Here is a 21191-nt window from a genome sequence, read left to right as displayed (position 1 = left end):
CTGAGGGACTCCTCCCCTCCCTCAATTTCCTCATCAAACTGAGGCTCTGCTCCCCTCCCTCACTCTCCTCTTCAAACTGAGGGACTCCTCGCCTCCCTCACTCTCCTCATCAAACAGAGAGACTCCTCCCCTCCCTCACTCTCCTCTTCAAACTGAGGGACTCCTCCCCTCCCTCACTCTCCTCATCAAACAGAGAGACTCCTCCCCTCCCTCACTCTCCTCATCAAACAGGGAGACTCTTCCCCACCCTCACTCTCCTCATCAAACTGAGAGACTCCTCCCCTCCCTCACTCTCCTCATCAAACAGAGAGACTCTTCCCCTCCCTCACTCTCCTCATCAAACTGAGAGACTCCTTCCCTCCCTCACTCTCCTCTTCAAACTGCGGGACTCCTCCCCTCCCTCACTCTCCCCATCAAACAGAGAGACTCCTCCCCTCCCTCACTCTCTCATCAAACTCATGGACTCCTACCATCCCATAATCTCCTCATCAAACAGAGAGACTCCTCCACTCCCTCACTCTCCTCTTCAAACTGAAAGACTCCTCCCCTCCCTCACTCTCCTCATCAAACAGACTCCTCCCCTCCCTCATTCTCCTCATCAAACAGAGAGACTCCTCCCCTCCCTCACTCTCCTCTTCAAACTGAGGGACTCCTCCCCTCCCTCACTCTCCTCATCAAACAGAGAGACTCCTCCCCTCCCTCACTCTCCTCATCAAACAGAGAGACTCTTCCCCTCCCTCACTCTCCTCATCAAACAGAGAGACTCCTCCCCTCCCTCACTCTCCTCTTCAAACTGAGGGACTCCTCCCCTCCCTCACTCTCCTCATCAAACAGAGAGACTCCTCCCCTCCCTCACTCTCCTCATCAAACAGAGAGACTCTTCACCACCCTCACTCTCCTCATCAAACTGAGAGACTCCTCCCCTCCCTCACTCTCCTCATCAAACTGAGGGACTCCTCCACCTCCCTCACTCTCCTCATCAAACTGAGGGATTCCTCCCCTCCCTCAATCTCCTCTTCAAACTGAGGGCCTCCTCCACCACCCTCACTCACCTCATCAAACTGAGAGACTCATTCACTCCCTCACTCTCCTCATCAAACTGAGGGACTCCTCTCCTCCCCCACTCTCCTCATCAAACTGAGGTACTCCTCCCCTCCATCACTCTCCTCATGAAACTGAGGGACTCCTCCCCTCCCTCACTCTCCTCATCAAACGGAGGGACACCACCCCTCCCTCAATCTCCTGTTCAAACTGAGGGACTCCTCCCCTCCCTCATTCTCCTCAAGAAACTGAGGGACTCCTCCCCTCCCTCAATCTCATCATCAAACTGAGGGATACCTCCCCTCCATCAATCTCCTCTTCAAACTGAGGGTCTCCTCCACCACCCTCACTCACCTCATCAAACTGAGAGACTCATTCACTCCCTCACTCTCCTCATCAAACTGAGGGACTCCTCTCCTCCCCCACTCTCCTCATCAAACTGAGGTACTCCTCCCCTCCCTCAAGCTCCTCATGAAACTGAGGGACTCCTCCACTCCTTCAATCACCTCTTCAAACTAAGGGACTCCTCCCCTCCCTCACTCTCCTCATGAAACTGAGGGACTCCTCCCCACCCTCACTCTCCTCATCAAACGGAGGGACACCACCCCTCCCTCAATCTCCTGTTCAAACTGAAGGACTCCTCCCCTCCCTCATTCTCCTCAAGAAACTGAGGGACTCCTCCCCTCCCTCAATCTCCTCATCAAACGGAGGGACACCACCCCTCCCTCAATCTCCTCTTCAAACTGAGGGACTCCTCCCCTCCCTCATTCTCCTCATGAAACTGAGGGACTCCTCCCCTCCCTCACTCTCCTCATCAAATGGAGGTACACCACCCCTCCCTCACTCTCCTCCTCAAACCGAGAGACTCCTCCCCTCCCTCACTCTCCTCTTCAAACTGCGGGACTCCTCCCCTCCCTCACTCTCCCCATCAAACTGAGAGACTCCTCCCCTCTCTCACTCTCCTCATCAAACAGAGAGACTCCTCCCCTCCCTTACACTCCTCATCAAACAGAGAGACTCCTCCCCTCCCTCACTCTCCTCTTCAAACTGAGAGACTCCTCCCCTCCCTCACTCTCCTCATCAAACTGAGAGACTCTTCCCCTCCCTCACTCCCCTCATCAAACAGAGAGACTCCTCCCCTCCCTCACTCTCCTCTTCAAACTGAGGGACTCCTCCCCTCCCTCAATCTCCTCATCAAACTGAGGCTCTGCTCCCCTCCCTCACTCTCCTCTTCAAACTGAGGGACTCCTCGCCTCCCTCACTCTCCTCATCAAACTGACGCTCTGCTCCCTTCCCTCACTCTCCTCTTCAAACTGAGGGACTCCTCGCCTCCCTCACTCTCCTCATCAAACTGAGGCTCTGCTCCCCTCCCTCACTCTCCTCTTCAAACTGAGGGACTCCTCGCCTCCCTCACTCTCCTCATCAAACTGAGGGTCTGCTCCCCTCCCTCATTCTCCTCATCAAACTGATGGACACCTCCCCTCCATCACACTCCTCATCAAACCAAGAGACTCCTCCCCTCCTCCACTCTCCTCATCACACTGACGTATTCCTCCCCTCCCTCAATCTACTCTTCAAACTGAGGGACTCCTCCGCTCCCTCAATCTCCTCTTCAAACTGAGGTACTCCTCCCCTCCCTCACTCTCCTCATCAAATTGTGAGATTTCTCCCCTCCCTCACTCTCCTCATCAAAATGGGAGACGCCTCCCCTCCCTCACTCACCTCATCAAACCAAGAGACTCCTCCCCTCCCTCACTCTCCTCTTCAAACCAAAAGACTCCTCCCCTCCCTCACTCTCCTCATCAAATTGTGAGATTCCTCCCCTCCCTCACTCTCCTCTTCAAACCAAGAGAGTCTTCCCCTCCCTCACTCTCCGCATCAAACTGAGGGACTCCTCCCGTCCCTCAGTCTCCTCATCGAATTGTGAGATTCCTCCCCTCCCTCACTCTCCTCTTCAAACCAAGAGACTCCTCCCCTCCCTCACTCTCTTCTTCAAACCAAGAGACTCCTCCCCTCCCTCACTCTCCTCATCAAACTGCGGGACTCCTCCCCTCCCTCACTCTCCCCATCAAACAGAGAGACTCCTCCCCTCCCTCACACTCCTCATCAAACAGAGAGACTCCTCCCCTCCCTCACTCTGCTCTTCAAACTGAGAGACTCTTCCCCTCCCTCACTCTCGTCACCAAACAGAGAGACTCCTCCCCTCCCTCACTCACCTCTTCAAACTGTGGGACTCCTCCCCTCCCTCAATCTCCTCTTCAAACTGAGGGTTTACTCCCTTCCCTCGCTCTCCTGATCAAACTGAGGGACTCCTCCTCTCCCTCAATTTCCTCATCAAACTGAGGCTCTGCTCCCTTCCCTCACTCTCCTCTTCAAACTGAGGGACTCCTCGCCTCCCTCACTCTCCTCATCAAACAGAGAGACTCCTCCCCTCCCTCACTCTCCTCTTCAAACTGAGGGACTCCTCCCCTCCCTCACTCTCGTCATCAAACAGAGAGACTCCTCCCCTCCCTCACTCTCCTCATCAAACAGAGAGACTCTTCCCCACCCTCACTCTCCTCATCAAACTGAGAGACTCCTCCCCTCCCTCACTCTCCTCATCAAACAGAGAGACTCTTCCCCTCCCTCACTCTCCTCATCAAACTGAGAGACTCCTCCCCTCCCTCACTCTCCTCTTCAAACTGAGGGACTCCTCCCCTCCCTCACTCTCCCCATCAAACAGAGAGACTCCTCCCCTCCCTCACTCTCTCATCAAACTGAAAGACTCCTCCCCTCCCTCACTCTCCTCATCAAACAGAGAGACTCCTCCCCTCCCTCCTTCTCCTCATCAAACAGAGAGACTCCTCCCCTCCCTCACTCTCCTCTTCAAACTGAGGGACTCCTCCCCTCCCTCATTCTCCTCATCAAACAGAGAGACTCCTCCCCTCCCTCACTCTCCTCATCAAACAGAGAGACTCTTCCCCTCCCTCACTCTCCTCATCAAACAGAGAGACTCCTCCCCTCCCTCACTCTCCTCTTCAAACTGAGGGACTCCTCCCCTCCCTCACTCTCCTCATCAAACAGAGAGACTCCTCCCCTCCCTCACTCTCCTCATCAAACAGAGAGACTCTTCCCCACCCTCACTCTCCTCATCAAACTGAGAGACTCCTCCCCTCCCTCACTCTCCTCCTCAAACCGAGAGACTCCTCCCCTCCCTCACTCTCCTCTTCAAACTGCGGGACTCCTCCCCTCCCTCACTCTCCCCATCAAACTGAGAGACTCCTCCCCTCTCTCACTCTCCTCATCAAACAGAGAGACTCCTCCCCTCCCTTACACTCCTCATCAAACAGAGAGACTCCTCCCCTCCCTCACTCTCCTCTTCAAACTGAGAGACTCCTCCCCTCCCTCACTCTCCTCATCAAACTGAGAGACTCTTCCCCTCCCTCACTCCCCTCATCAAACAGAGAGACTCCTCCCCTCCCTCACTCACCTCTTCAAACTGTGGGACTCCTCCCCTCCCTCAATCTCCTCATCAAACTGAGGCTCTGCTCCCCTCCCTCACTCTCCTCTTCAAACTGAGGGACTCCTCGCCTCCCTCACTCTCCTCATCAAACTGACGCTCTGCTCCCTTCCCTCACTCTCCTCTTCAAACTGAGGGACTCCTCGCCTCCCTCACTCTCCTCATCAAACTGAGGCTCTGCTCCCCTCCCTCACTCTCCTCTTCAAACTGAGGGACTCCTCGCCTCCCTCACTCTCCTCATCAAACTGAGGGTCTGCTCCCCTCCCTCATTCTCCTCATCAAACTGATGGACACCTCCCCTCCATCACACTCCTCATCAAACCAAGAGACTCCTCCCCTCCTCCACTCTCCTCATCACACTGACGTATTCCTCCCCTCCCTCAATCTACTCTTCAAACTGAGGGACTCCTCCGCTCCCTCAATCTCCTCTTCAAACTGAGGTACTCCTCCCCTCCCTCACTCTCCTCATCAAATTGTGAGATTTCTCCCCTCCCTCACTCTCCTCATCAAAATGGGAGACGCCTCCCCTCCCTCACTCACCTCATCAAACCAAGAGACTCCTCCCCTCCCTCACTCTCCTCTTCAAACCAAAAGACTCCTCCCCTCCCTCACTCTCCTCATCAAATTGTGAGATTCCTCCCCTCCCTCACTCTCCTCTTCAAACCAAGAGAGTCTTCCCCTCCCTCACTCTCCGCATCAAACTGAGGGACTCCTCCCGTCCCTCAGTCTCCTCATCGAATTGTGAGATTCCTCCCCTCCCTCACTCTCCTCTTCAAACCAAGAGACTCCTCCCCTCCCTCACTCTCTTCTTCAAACCAAGAGACTCCTCCCCTCCCTCACTCTCCTCATCAAACTGCGGGACTCCTCCCCTCCCTCACTCTCCCCATCAAACAGAGAGACTCCTCCCCTCCCTCACACTCCTCATCAAACAGAGAGACTCCTCCCCTCCCTCACTCTGCTCTTCAAACTGAGAGACTCTTCCCCTCCCTCACTCTCGTCACCAAACAGAGAGACTCCTCCCCTCCCTCACTCACCTCTTCAAACTGTGGGACTCCTCCCCTCCCTCAATCTCCTCTTCAAACTGAGGGTTTACTCCCTTCCCTCGCTCTCCTGATCAAACTGAGGGACTCCTCCTCTCCCTCAATTTCCTCATCAAACTGAGGCTCTGCTCCCTTCCCTCACTCTCCTCTTCAAACTGAGGGACTCCTCGCCTCCCTCACTCTCCTCATCAAACAGAGAGACTCCTCCCCTCCCTCACTCTCCTCTTCAAACTGAGGGACTCCTCCCCTCCCTCACTCTCGTCATCAAACAGAGAGACTCCTCCCCTCCCTCACTCTCCTCATCAAACAGAGAGACTCTTCCCCACCCTCACTCTCCTCATCAAACTGAGAGACTCCTCCCCTCCCTCACTCTCCTCATCAAACAGAGAGACTCTTCCCCTCCCTCACTCTCCTCATCAAACTGAGAGACTCCTCCCCTCCCTCACTCTCCTCTTCAAACTGAGGGACTCCTCCCCTCCCTCACTCTCCCCATCAAACAGAGAGACTCCTCCCCTCCCTCACTCTCTCATCAAACTGAAAGACTCCTCCCCTCCCTCACTCTCCTCATCAAACAGAGAGACTCCTCCCCTCCCTCCTTCTCCTCATCAAACAGAGAGACTCCTCCCCTCCCTCACTCTCCTCTTCAAACTGAGGGACTCCTCCCCTCCCTCATTCTCCTCATCAAACAGAGAGACTCCTCCCCTCCCTCACTCTCCTCATCAAACAGAGAGACTCTTCCCCTCCCTCACTCTCCTCATCAAACAGAGAGACTCCTCCCCTCCCTCACTCTCCTCATCAAACTGAGGGACTCCTCCCCTCCCTCACTCTCCTCATCAAACAGAGAGACTCCTCCCCTCCCTCACTCTCCTCATCAAACAGAGAGACTCTTCCCCACCCTCACTCTCCTCATCAAACTGAGAGACTCCTCCCCTCCCTCACTCTCCTCATCAAACAGAGAGACTCTTCCCCTCCCTCACTCTCCTCATCAAACTGAGAGACTCCTCCCCTCCCTCACTCTCCTCTTCAAACTGCGGGACTCCTCCCCTCCCTCACTCTCCCCATCAAACAGAGAGACTCCTCCCCTCCCTCACTCTCTCATCAAACTCATGGACTCCTACCATCCCATAATCTCCTCATCAAACAGAGAGACTCCTCCACTCCCTCACTCTCCTCATCAAACTGAAAGACTCCTCCCCTCCCTCACTCTCCTCATCAAACAGAGAGACTCCTCCCCTCCCTCATTCTCCTCATCAAACAGAGAGACTCCTCCCCTCCCTCACTCTCCTCTTCAAACTGAGGGACTCCTCCCCTCCCTCACTCTCCTCATCAAACAGAGAGACTCCTCCCCTCCCTCACTCTCCTCATCAAACAGAGAGACTCTTCCCCACCCTCACTCTCCTCATCAAACTGAGAGACTCCTCCCCTCCCTCACTCTCCTCTTCAAACTGAGGGACTCCTCCCCTCCCTCACTCTCCTCATCAAACAGAGAGACTCCTCCCGTCCCTCACTCTCCTCATCAAACAGAGAGACTCTTCCCCACCCTCACTCTCCTCATCAAACTGAGAGACTCCTCCCCTCCCTCACTCTCCTCATCAAACAGAGAGACTCTTCCCCTCCCTCACTCTCCTCATCAAACTGAGAGACTCCTCCCCTCCCTCACTCTCCTCTTCAAACTGCGGGACTCCTCCCCTCCCTCACTCTCCCCATCAAACAGAGAGACTCCTCCCCTCCCTCACTCTCTCATCAAACTCATGGACTCCTACCATCCCATAATCTCCTCATCAAACAGAGAGACTCCTCCACTCCCTCACTCTCCTCATCAAACTGAAAGACTCCTCCCCTCCCTCACTCTCCTCATCAAACAGAGAGACTCCTCCCCTCCCTCATTCTCCTCATCAAACAGAGAGACTCCTCCCCTCCCTCACTCTCCTCTTCAAACTGAGGGACTCCTCCCCTCCCTCACTCTCCTCATCAAACAGAGAGACTCCTCCCCTCCCTCACTCTCCTCATCAAACAGAGAGACTCTTCCCCTCCCTCACTCTCCTCATCAAACTGAGAGACTCCTCCCCTCCCTCACTCTCCTCTTCAAACTGAGAGACTCCTCCCCTCTCTCACTCTCCTCATCAAACAGAGAGACTCCTCCCCTCCCTTACACTCCTCATCAAACAGAGAGACTCCTCCCCTCCCTCACTCTCCTCTTCAAACTGAGAGACTCCTCCCCTCCCTCACTCTCCTCATCAAACTGAGAGACTCTTCCCCTCCCTCACTCCCCTCATCAAACAGAGAGACTCCTCCCCTCCCTCACTCACCTCTTCAAACTGTGGGACTCCTCCCCTCCCTCAATCTCCTCTTCAAACTGAGCGTTTACTCCTTTCCCTCGCTCTCCTGATCAAACTGAGGGACTCCTCCCCTCCCTCAATCTCCTCATCAAACTGAGGCTCTGCTCCCCTCCCTCACTCTCCTCTTCAAACTGAGGGACTCCTCGCCTCCCTCACTCTCCTCATCAAACTGACGCTCTGCTCCCTTCCCTCACTCTCCTCTTCAAACTGAGGGACTCCTCGCCTCCCTCACTCTCCTCATCAAACTGAGGCTCTGCTCCCCTCCCTCACTCTCCTCTTCAAACTGAGGGACTCCTCGCCTCCCTCACTCTCCTCATCAAACTGAGGGTCTGCTCCCCTCCCTCATTCTCCTCATCAAACTGATGGACACCTCCCCTCCATCACACTCCTCATCAAACCAAGAGACTCCTCCCCTCCTCCACTCTCCTCATCACACTGACGTATTCCTCCCCTCCCTCAATCTACACTTCAAACTGAGGGACTCCTCTGCTCCCTCAATCTCCTCTTCAAACTGAGGTACTCCTCCCCTCCCTCACTCTCCTCATCAAATTGTGAGATTTCTCCCCTCCCTCACTCTCCTCATCAAAATGGGAGACGCCTCCCCTCCCTCACTCACCTCATCAAACCAAGAGACTCCTCCCCTCCCTCACTCTCCTCTTCAAACCAAAAGACTCCTCCCCTCCCTCACTCTCCTCATCAAACTGAGTGACTCCTCCCCTCCTTCATTCTCCTCATGAAACTGAGGGACTCCTCCCCTCCCTCACTCTCCTAATCAAATGGAGGGACACCACCCCTCCCTCAATCTCCTCTTCAAACTGAGGGTCTCCTCCCCTCCCTCACTTTCCTCATCAAATGAGGGACTCCTCTGCTCCCTCACTCTCCTCATCAAACTGGGAGATGCCTCCCCTCCCTCAATCTCCTCTTCGACCTGAGGGTCTCCTCCCCTCCCTCACTCTCCTCATCAAACTGAGGGACATCTCACCTCCCTCACTCTCCTCCTCAAACTGAGGGACTCCTCCCCTCCCTCACTCTCCTCATCAAATTGTGAGATTCCTCCCCTCCCTCACTCTCCTCTTCAAACCAAGAGAGTCTTCCCCTCCCTCACTCTCCGCATCAAACTGAGGGACTCCTCCCGTCCCTCAGTCTCCTCATCGAATTGTGAGATTCCTCCCCTCCCTCACTCTCCTCTTCAAACCAAGAGACTCCTCCCCTCCCTCACTCTCTTCTTCAAACCAAGAGACTCCTCCCCTCCCTCACTCTCCTCATCAAACTGAGGGACTCCTCCCCTCCCTCACTCTCCTCTTCAAACCAAGAGACTCCTCCCCTCCCTCACTCTCCTCATCAAACCAAGAGACTCCTCCCCTCCCTCACTCTCCTCTTCAAACCAAGAGACTCCTCCCCTCCCTCACTCTCCTCATCAATCTGAGGGGATCCTCCCCCCCCCCACACTCTCCACATTAAACTGAGATGCCTCCCCTCTCTCAAACTCCCATTCCAGCTGAGGGACCACTCCCCTTCCTGACTTTCCTCTTCAAACTGAGGGACTCCTCCCCTCCCTCAACCTCCCCTTCAAGCTGGGGGACTCTTCTCGGCCCTCACTCTCCTCTTCAAACTCCTTCACTCCTCCCCTCCATCAATCTGCCATCCAAATAGACGGAATCCTCCACTCCCTCACTCTCCTCTTTGAACTACATGGAGCCTTTCCTCCCTCAGTACTGACTCTGCAAAGGTGAAGCATTCTCCAAGTAATGACCCCCCGACAGTGCAGCACTCCGTCAGTACTGACCCTCCGACAGTGCAGCACTCCCTCAGTACTGACCCTCTGACAGTGCAGCACTCCCTCAGTACTAACCCTCCGACATTGCAGCGTTCTCTCAATACTGACTCTCTGACAGTGCAGCACTCCCTCAGTGCTGACCTTCAGACAGTGCAGCACCTCCTCAGTACTGACCCTCCGACAGTGCAGCACTCCCTCAGTACTGACCCTCTGACACTGCAGCACTCCTACAGCAGTGACCCTCTGACAATGCAGCACTCCCTCAGTACTGACCCTCCATCAGTGCAGCACTCCCTCAGTACTGACTCTCGAACAGTGCAGCGCTCCCTCAGTACTGACCCTCCGACATTGCAGCGTTCTCTCAGTACTGACCCTCCGACAGTGCAGCACTCCCTCAGTACTGACCCTCCGACATTGCAGCGTTCTCTCAGTACTGACCCTCCGACAGTGCAGCACTCCCTCAGTACTGACCCTCTGACAGTGCAGCGCTCCCTCAGTACTGACCCTCCGACATTGCAGCGTTCTCTCAGTACTGACCCTCCGACATTGCAGCGTTCTCTCAGTACTGACCCTCCGACAGTGCAGCACTCCCTCAGTACTGACCCTCCGACAGTGCAGCACTCCCTCAGTACTGACCCTCCAACAGGGCAGCACTCCCTAAGTACTGACCATCAGACACGGCAGCACTCCTACAGCATTGACCTTCTGCCAGTGCAGCACTCCCTCAGTACTGATCCTCCAACAGTGCAGCACTTCCTCAGTACTGACCCTCTGACAGTGCAGCACTCCCTCAGTACGGACCCTCCGACAGTGCAGCACTCCCTCAGTACTGACCTTCTGACAGTACAGCACTCACTCAGTACTGACCCTCTGACAGTGCAGCACTCTCTCAGTACTGACCCTCTGAAAGTGCAGCGCTCCCTCATTACTGACCCTCTGACAGTGCAGCACTCCCTCAATACTGACCCTCCGACTGTGCAGCACTCCCTCAGTACTGACCCTCTGACACTGCAGCACTCCTACAGCATTGACCCTCTGACAGTGCAGCACTCACTCAGTACTGACCCTCCGACAGTGCAGCACTCCCTCAGTACGGACCCTCCGACAGTGCAGCACTCCCTCAGTACTGACCCTCTGACAGTGCAGCGTTCCCTCATTACTGATTCTCTGACAGTGCAGCTCTGTCTTATTATTGACTCTCTGACAGTGCACCACTCTCTCAGTACTGACACTCCGACAGTGCAGCACTCCCTCAGTACTGACCCTCTGAAAGTGCAGCGCTCCCTCATTAGTGACCCTCTGACACTGCAGCACTCCCTCAGTACTGACTCTCCGACTGTGCAACACTCCCTCAGTACTGACCCTCTGACGCTGCAGCACTCCTACAGCATTGACCCTCTGACAATGCAGCACTCCCTCAGTACTGACCCTCCGACAGTGCAACACTCCCTCGGTACGGACCCTCCGACAGTGCAGCACTCCATCAGAACTGACCCTCTGACACTGTAGCACTCCTACAGCATTGACTCTCTGGCAGTGCAGCACTCCCTCAGTACTGACCCTCTGACAGTGCAGCACTTTCTCAGTACTGACCCTCTGACAGTGCAGCACTCCCTCAGTACTGACCCTCTGACAGTGCAGCGCTCCCTCATTACTGATTCTCTGACAGTGCAGCTCTCTCTTATTATTGACTCTCTGACAGTGCACCACTCCCTCAGTACTGACCCTCTGACAGTGCACCACTCTCTCAGTACTGACACTCCGACAGTGCAGCACTCACTCAGTACTGACACTCTGACAGTGCCGCACTCCCCAGTACTGACCCTCCAACAGTGTAGCGCTCCCTCAGTACTGACCATCTGACAGTGTAGCACACCCTCAGTACTGACCCTCTGACAGTGCTGCACTCCCTCAGTACTGACACTCTGACAGTGCAGCATTCCCTCCGTACTCACCCTCTGACAGTGTAGCACTCCCTCAGTACTGACCCTCTGACAGTGCAGCACTCTCTCAGTACTGACCCTCTGAAAGTGCAGCACTCCCTCAGTACTGACCCTCCGACTGTGCAGCACTCCCTCAGTACTGACCCTCTGACACTGCAGCACTCCTACAGCATTGACCCTCTGACAGTGCAGCACTCACTCAGTACTGACCCTCCGACAGTGCAGCACTCCCTCAGTACGGACCCTCCGACAGTGCAGCACTCCATCAGTACTGACCCTCTGACACTGCAGCACTCCTACAGCATTGACTCTCTGGCAGTGCAGCACTCCCTCAGTACTGAACCTCTGACAGTGCAGCACTTTCTCAGTATTGACCCTCTGACAGTACAGCACTCCCTCAGTACTGACTCTCTGTCAGTGCAGCACTCCCTCAGTACTGACCCTCTGACAGTGCAGCACTCCCTCAGTACTGACCCTCTGACAGTGCAGCACTCCCTCATTACTGATTCTCTGACAGTGCAGCTCTCTCTTATTATTGACTCTCTGACGGTGCACCACTCCCTCAGTACTGACCCTCTGACAGTGCAGCACTCCCTCAGTACTGACCCTCTGAAAGTGCAGCACTCCCTCAGTACTGACCCTCCGACTGTGCAGCACTCCCTCAGTACTGACCCTCCGACAGTGCAACACTCCCTCGGTACGGACCCTCCGACAGTGCAGCACTCCATCAGTACTGACCCTCTGACACTGCAGCACTCCTACAGCATTGACTCTCTGGCAGTGCAGCACTCCCTCAGTACTGACCCTCTGACAGTGCAGCACTTTCTCAGTACTGACCCTCTGACAGTGCAGCACTCCCTCAGTACTGACCCTCTGACAGTGCAGCACTCCCTCATTACTGATTCTCTGACAGTGCAGCTCTCTCTTATTATTGACTCTCTGACAGTGCACCACTCCCTCAGTACTGACCCTCTGACAGTGCAGCGCTCCCTCATTACTGATTCTCTGACAGTGCAGCTCTGTCTTATTATTGACTCTCTGACAGTGCACCACTCTCTCAGTACTGACACTCCGACAGTGCAGCACTCCCTCAGTACTGACTCTCCGACTGTGCAGCACTCCCTCAGTACTGACCCTCTGACGCTGCAGCACTCCTACAGCATTGACCCTCTGACAATGCAGCACTCCCTCAGTACTGACCCTCCGACAGTGCAACACTCCCTCGGTACGGACCCTCCGACAGTGCAGCACTCCATCAGTACTGACCCTCTGACACTGCAGCACTCCTACAGCATTGACTCTCTGGCAGTGCAGCACTCCCTCAGTACTGACCCTCTGACAGTGCAGCACTTTCTCAGTGCTGACCCTTTGACAGTGCAGCACTCCCTCAGTACTTACCCTCTGACAGTGCAGCTCTCTCTTATTATTGACTCTCTGACAGTGCACCACTCCCTCAGTACTGACCCTCTGACAGTGCACCACTCTCTCAGTACTGACACTCCGACAGTGCAGCACTCATTCAGTACTGACACTCTGACAGTGCCGCACTCCCCAGTACTGACCCTCCAACAGTGTAGCGCTCCCTCAGTACTGACCATCTGACAGTGTAGCACACCCTCAGTACTGACCCTCTGACAGTGCAGCACTCCCTCAGTACTGACCCTCTGACAGTGCAGCACTCCCTCAGTACTGACCCTCTGACAGTGCAGCACTCCCTCAGTACTGACACTCTGACAGTGCAGCATTCCCTCCGTACTCACCCTCTGACAGTGTAGCACTCCCTCAGTACTGACCCTCCGACAGTGCAGCACTCCCTCAGTACTGACCCTCCGACAGTGCAGCACTCCCTCAGTACTGACCCTCCGACAGTGCAGCACTTTCTCAGTACTGACTCTCTGACAGTGCTGCTGTCTCTCATTATTGACCCTCTGACAGTGCACCACTCTCTCAGTACTGACCCTCCGACAGTGCAGCACTCACTCAGTACTGACACTCTGACAGTGCCACACTCCCCCAGTACTGACCCTCCAACAGTGTAGCGCTCCCTTAGTACTGACCCTCTGACAGTGCAGCACTCCCTCAGTACTGACCCTCCGACAGTGCAGCACTCCCTCCGTACGTACCCTCCGACAGTGCAGCACTCCTTCAGTACTGACCCTCCAACAGTGCAGCAGTACCTCAGTACTGACCCTCTGACAGTGCAGCATTCCCTCAGTACTGACCCTCTGACAGTGCGGCACTCCCTCAGTACTGACCCTCCAACAGTGCAGCACTCCCTCAGTACTGACCCTCCGACAGTACAGCACTCCCTCAGTACTGACCCTCCGACAGTGCAGCATTCCCTCATTCCTGATCCTCTGATGGTGCACCACTCCCTCAGTCCTGCCCCCCAACAGTGCAGCACTCCCTCGGCACTCACACTGGGAATGACAGCTCTGTATTATGCATTAAATTTCCCTGATTGTAACTTGAACTTACCACCTTCTGCACCTTCTGAGTCAGAGATGAGACTGCGTGCCTCACCCTCTAAGCCACAGCTGACACTCTCCATGGTACTCATTGTCTATCATGTCACAGTGCCAATGGTCACAGTGGGCATGAATCAAAGAAGCTTTTACGGCACTCAGGGGTGGTGGCAGTTTGTGAAATTTATGGTCTTCCAAGGAACACGTACTATGTTTAACTTGTGTGGGATGTTATTGATTGGTTGGAGAACAGGCATCAATGTGTCCCTAACCCTCTCTGTCTCTGATTCTCCAGTGGCTGGCGATGATGATAAGATTATCAATGGCTATAGCTGCCCGCCTCACTCCCAGCCTTGGCAAGTCATCTTCACCACTGACACTTATCGCTGGTGTGGAGGCTCTGTCATCAATGAATGGTGGATCCTCTCTGCAGCTCACTGCGAACAACCGTACGTAACTACAATCCACTTGATCTGTCGTATGTCCCGGCCATCCCTATACTCTTTCTTAAGTATTGACCCTCCCTACACTCTTTCTCAAGTATTGACCCTCCCTACAATCTGTCATTAAGTATTGACCCTCCCTACACTCTTTCTTAAGTATTGACCCTCCCTACAATCTGTCATAAGTATTGACCTTCCTTACAATCTGTCATTAAGTATTGACCCTCCCTACAATCTGTCATAAGTATTGACCCTCCCTACAATCTGTCATAAGTATTGACCCTCCCTACAATCTGTCATAAGTATTGACCCTCCCTATAATCTGTCATAAGTATTGATCCTCCCTACAATCTGTCATTAAGTATTGACCCTCCCTACAATCTGTCATAAGTATTGACCCTCCCTATAATCTGTCATAGGTATTGATCCTCCCTATAATCTGTCGTAAGTATTGACCCTCCCTACAACCTGTCGTAAGTATAGGCCCTCGCATGGTATTAAATACCATGGACAATGTCAGCGGTGGCTCAGGGGGCTTAGTACTCACTCTCATCTCACTCTCATCTCCGATTTAAGGGGTTGTGAGATTGAGGAAAATTGAACCCGTTAAGTATAGACCGTCCCTACGATCTGTCCTCAGTATAGACATCCCCCATGCTATTGTGGCAAGTATCGACCCTCCCTACCCTTTTGTCGTACTTATAGAGCGTCCTACGATATTGCTACTAAATACATTCTCTCCCTTTGATCTGCCAGAAATCTAGCAGCAGCGTACGATCTGTCGGACCTTTCTGATCTGCTCTAAGCTCAGTCATTCACAGGGGCAGTCGCAATTCCAGCCACTCACTCTGATCAGTTAAATGCTCCCTGCGCACGGCCATAAGTTCAGTCATCCATTCCTCCTATTTCATTCATCTCCGATTGGCATTCAGAAGAGTCTTTATTCACTCCTGGACCGGTTCCCTCCCGGAGCAGGGCTCCGAGTAGGCGTCGATGGCGAATTCTCTGTTTTATCAATGGGTCGTTGCGTTTGGCTGGGCTGTTTTATCGGTTTATTTATCCACCCATGTTTAGTTTCTCTGACTATTTCCCCAGCTATTTGCCTGCTGGTCGCTACCTGGGCATCTCTCTGCTGTTTGCGGGATCGTCCTGTGCTCAAACGGGTTGCTGAGTTTCCTACATTACAAAGGATGTTACACAGTAAGGCGCTGGCCGCGAGGGGGACTTGCGGCCGCCGGAGGTGCTATATCGATGAAAGTCTCTCCGCACTTCTCTTGCAGAGCTCACACATTGGTGGCCTACATCGGCGATCACGACACCAATGTTCACGAAGGGACCGAACAGTATATCGGCGCCTCCAAAGTCATCATTCACCCCCACTACAACCCCCAGACCCTGGACAACGATGTAATGCTGGTGAAGCTCTCCTCACCCGTCCAATTCAACAGCTACGTGAGGCCCATTGAGCTCTCCAGCTCCTGTCCCACTGCCGGCTTACAGTGCCTGGTCTCAGGATGGGGAAACCTCCTCAACGACGGAGAAGGTGAGTAGAATTTACTTACAAGCCACGCATGCTAACAGTCTGCTCGTTCCTGCAATGAGTAGGGGTGGGGGGAGGGGTCATACTGGTATTAACGCAAGCAACCCAAGGGGGTCGCAGGTCACTTGCAGAGAAGGACTCCTGGTCAGTATCCCACCGGCACCTAAACTCACAGAGAGGACAGGACTCCTGGTCAGTGTCCCACCTAAACTCACAGAGAGGACAGGACTCCTGGTCAGTGTCCCACCTAAACTCACAGAGAGGTCAGGACTCCTGGTCAGTGTCCCACCGGCACCTAAACTCACAGAGAGGACAGGACTCCTGGTCTGTATCCCACCTAAACTCACAGAGAGGACAGGACTCCTGGTCAGTGTCCCACCTAAACTCACAGAGAGGACAGGACTCCTGGTCAGTGTCCCACCTAAACTCACAGAGAGGACAGGACTCCTGGTCAGTATCCCACCGGCACCTAAACTCACAGAGAGGACAGGACTCCTGGTCAGTGTCCCACCTAAACTCACAGAGAGGACAGGACTCCTGGTCAGTATCCCACCTAAACTCACAGAGAGGACAGGACTCCTGGTCAGTAATCCACCTAAACTCACAGAGAGGACAGGACTCCTGGTCAGTAATCCACCTAAACTCACAGAGAGGACAGGACTCCTGGTCACTATCCCACCTAAACTCATAGAGAGGACAGGACTCCTGGTCAGTAATCACCTAAACTCACAGAAAGGACAGCTTGTCTGCTCAATAAACTCACTGGCTGTTTGAGGCATCGTACTCTCTGCCAAACTAACAACTTTGATTGTCCACATCCCGACAGTGACCACACACCAAAATATGATTCACTGTCTGTGAAGCACATTTGGGTTGCCCGAAGGATGTGGATGTTGCTATACAAATGCAAACTTTTGCTTCACATATCTGCTGCAAACATTGTAAACCATTCAATGCAGGGCAAGATACCGCAGTCAACAGTGAGGTAAATGACTCAGTAAAGATTTTATGTCGCCTTTAGCTGGTGCAAGTTGGAAGAGCAATGTTAGCTTAGGACACCGGGAGTAAACCCCAGCTCTGCATCATGCCTGTGAATTGACAGAGTGCAGTGTGTGTGTGTGTGATTTGGTGGATTGCAATGTGTGTGACGTGACAGAGTGCGGTGTGTGTGTGTGATTTGACAGATTGCAGTGTGTGTGTGTGTAATTTGACAGAGTGCAGTGTATGTGTGTGATTTGACGGATTACAATGTGTGTGTAATTTGACAGATTGCAGTGTGTGTGTGTGATTTGACAGATAGCAATGTGTGTGTCATTTGATGGATTGCAGTGTGTATGTGTGTGTGACTCGACAGAGTGCAGTGTGTGTGTGTGATTTGACAGAGTACAGTGTGTGTGTGTGTGATTTGACAGAGTGCAGTGTGTGTGTGTGTGATTTGACAGAGTGCAGTGTGTGTGTGTGATTTGACGGATTGCAATGTGTGTGTGATTTGACGGATTGCAGTGTGTGTGTGATTTGACGGATTGCAGTGTGTGTGTGTGACTTGACAGAGTGCAGTGTGTGTGTGTAATTTGACAGAGTACAGTGTGTGTGTGTGATTTGACAGAGTGCACTGTGTGTGTGTGATTTGACAGAGTGCAGTGTGTGTGCATGATTTGACAGAGTGCAGTGTGTGTGCGCGATTCGACAGATTGCAGTGTGTGTGATTTGACAGATTGCATTGTGTGTGTGATTTGACAGATTGCAGTGTGTGTGTGTGATTTGACATATTGCAATGTGCGTGTGTGATCTGACAGATTGCAATGTGCGTGTGTGATCTGACAGATTGCAGTGTGTGTGTGATCTTGACGGATTGCACTGTGTGTGTGTGTGATTTGTTGGATTGTAGTGTTCTGATTTCTCTATTTGGACCCATTGTGGCATCATACCTCTTGGCAGTTTTCAGGAATACAAACGGCAACTGTTCCAGATTCCGTATTTCTACAGTTTATTAATGGGAGACATTCTCCCTAATCCCCCATTCTGTAACTTCCCACAGTCAGTTGTGACTTTTACAGCGACCACATGTGTGACTGCAAATCCCTGGCTTTGTAGCCAATCCCAGATTGAATAAACTTTGTGAAATGTGTTCCTTTCCCAGTTCTGTACCCTGCTGATCTCCAGTGCCTCGATGTCCCTGTGCTGTCTCCGAGCACCTGCCAGAAGGCTTATCCTGGTAGCATCACGAGTAGCATGTTCTGTGCTGGATTCATGGAGGGTGGGAAGGATAGCTGTCAGGTAAGGATGCAACGTGTTGGTAAACACAGGACAGTGAGAGATTTTGCTCTCCATTCTGTTCATTCTCCCCAAATCTGTCACCTCCCCAGTTTCACTGAATGGAGAAAGATTCAGATGGAGACATAATCCTAATTCTTCCAGAGCAGTAACTGGATTCCCCCTGACTCGAGGTCCAAATTGAACACCCCAAGGGTGAGACCCCTGTGTATGTATTTCCCCCAACACTGTTACCATGGTAATGGAACTCCCTCCTTAACAGCACTGTGGGTGTACCTACAAGTCATGGGCTGCATCGGTTCAAGGAGGCAGATCACCACCACTATCTGAGGGGCAATTAGAGATGGGCAATAAATGCTGGCCCAGCCAGAGATGCCCACATCCCATGAATGAATAAAAAATGCATTAATAAATGGGGCCTTATCCTCCGAGCTCCACGGTGTCATATTGGGGAGACGTACCCCCTCTCCTAGAGGAGAACTAAAGAAATAGGAGCAAGAGGTGACCATTCAGTCCCTCAAACCTGCTCAACCATTCAGTGAGGTTGAATGACCTGACTGTGGCCTTGATTCCAGGTTCTTGCCAATTATCCTTAATCCTTGAATCCCTCTCATCAATCAGAATCGATCTCAGTATTGAAAATATTCAAAGACCCAGCTTCCTCTGCTCTCTGGGGTAGAGAATTCCAAACAATAATGACCCTCAGAGAGAAACACTGGATCTGCTCCGTAAGCAGAAGATCCATTCGATTGAGGCTGTGACCTTTAGATTTGTCCAAGAGGAAACATCGTCTCAGTGTCCGTCCTGTCCACAACCTTCAGACTCATTTATGTTTCAATAAGGGCACCACTCATTCCTCTAAACATCAATGGGTATAGGTCCAACTTCCTCCAGCCCCTACAATTCTCCCTATCTCTGTAATCTCCTCCAGCCCCAACCCTCCTCCCTATCTCTGTAACCTCCTCCAGCCCCTACAACCCTCCCCATTTCTGTAACCTTCTCCTGTCCCTACAACCCTCCCTATCTCTGTAACCTCCTCCAGCCCCTACAACCCTCCCTATCTCTGTAACCTCCTCCAGACCCTACAACCCACCCTATCTCAGTAACCTCCTCTAGCCCCTACAACCCACCCTATCTCTGTATCCTCCTCCAGCCCGTAAAACCCTCCGAGATCTCTGCGCTCCACCGATTCTTGCCTCTTGACCATCCCGATTCCCATCGCTCCACCATAGACGGCCGTGCCTTCAGCTGCCTGGGGCCATAAACTCTGGAATTCCCTCCCTAAACCTCTCTGCATCTCTCTCTCCCTCTGTCTCTCTCCTGCTTTAGACACTCCTTAAAACCTCCCTCTATAACCAAGCTTTTGGTCACCAGTCCCTAATATCTCCTTTATGTGACTCGGGGTCACAAATTCTTTGATAACTGCTGCTGTGCAGTAGCTTGGGCTGTTCTATGATGTTAATGGCGCTATATAAATGCAAGTTGCTATTATTGTGTTCTGACCTGATGCTGTTCTCCTCACATAAAGGGGGATTCAGGGGGGCCCCTGGTTTGCAATGAGAAGTTGGAAGGAATTGTCTCGTGGGGAATAGGCTGTGCAGAGAGAAATTACCCTGGAGTCTACACAAAAGTCTGCAACTATACCTCCTGGATCAGGGACACAATGGAGAACAACTAGATACCTGCACACCGCATTGGTTCCTAACTGTCTGAACCCAATGGTCAATTAAATAAAATTACTAAATAAACACCGATGAAGCAATTCCTATTTTCCTGTTCACAATATTTTGATAATCTGCACTCATCTCATTATACTACGTCTCCCAGGTGCATCTGAAAGCACGACAAACTCCTCTTCAATTCAATCACTACAACCCTTCCAATCTCTCTAATACTGTGGCTACAAGAGCAGGTAAGAGGCTGAGAATCCTGCGGTAAGTAACTCACCTCCTGACTCCCCAAAACTTGTCCACCATCTACAAAGAACAAGTCAGGAGTGTAATGGAATATTCCCCACTTGCCTGGATGAGTGCAGCTCCCACAATACTCAAGAAGCTCAACACCATCCAGGAGAAAGCAACCCACTTGATTGGAACCACATCCAGAAACATTCATTCTCTCCACCACCACCGCACAGTAGCCGCAGTGTGTACCATCTACAAGATGCACTGCAGGAATTCACCAAGTCTCCTTCAACAACACCTTCCAAATCCACAACCACCACCATCTTGAAGGACAAGGGTAGCAGACAGATGGGAACATCACCATCTGGAAGTTCCCCTCCAAGCCACTCACCATCCCGACTTGGAAATATATCAGCCATTCCATCACTGTCGCTGCGTCAAAATCCTGGAACTCCCTCCTTAACAGCACTGTGTGTGTACCCACATCACAGGGACTGCAGCGGTTCAAGAAGGCAGCTCACCACCACCTTCTCCAGGGGCAATTAGGGATGGGCAATAAATGCTGGACTAACCAGTGACACCCACATCCTGTAAATGAATGAAAAATAACCAAACAAAGTTACAGCACAGAAAGAGGCCATTCAGTCCATCGTGCATGATTCTCTCTTTGAAGGACCTGTTCCATTGAGTCCTAAATTCTGCTTATTGTCCGCAGTCCTGTAACTTCCGTATCCTCAAGTGTCTGTCCAACTCCCTTTCCAAAGTATTTATCAAATCAGCTTGCACCACTGTTTCAGCTCCACTCTCCCTGTTGAACCAGTCTCCAGAGGGCGAACAACACTCTATCAATGCCTCTGAACATCTCGGCAAAACACAGTTAGGGTCACATGTTAGCCTTCTTTCTCCTCTGGAGAGGTGGTGGCCTA

At 52.7% G+C, this 21191-nt stretch overlaps 1 protein-coding gene across 3 annotated transcripts in view; it reads left to right on the top strand.

Moving 5' to 3' along the window:
- The window catches only part of LOC121271100 (trypsin-3-like), an 83481-nt gene extending 63442 nt beyond the window's left edge, over positions 1-20039 (top strand). Inside the window, exons 2-5 of one of the 3 annotated variants that reach the window (XM_041176850.1) lie at positions 14400-14553; positions 15828-16090; positions 18228-18364; positions 19890-20039. In XM_041176850.1, the coding sequence (XP_041032784.1) occupies positions 14400-14553; positions 15828-16090; positions 18228-18364; positions 19890-20039 (704 nt within the window). The remainder of the gene's footprint in view (positions 1-14399; positions 14554-15827; positions 16091-18227; positions 18365-19889) is intronic. The other 2 variants (XM_041176852.1, XM_041176851.1) reach the window with 2 other exon arrangements.
- The last annotated feature ends 1152 nt before the right edge of the window (positions 20040-21191 follow it).

This window comes from Carcharodon carcharias, chromosome 29 (genome assembly GCF_017639515.1).
Source record: "Carcharodon carcharias isolate sCarCar2 chromosome 29, sCarCar2.pri, whole genome shotgun sequence".
Classification (NCBI taxonomy): Eukaryota; Metazoa; Chordata; class Chondrichthyes; order Lamniformes; family Lamnidae; genus Carcharodon; species Carcharodon carcharias.
The sequence above is the reverse complement of the archived record's forward strand: the minus strand, read 5'-3'. Positions and strand labels throughout refer to the sequence as shown.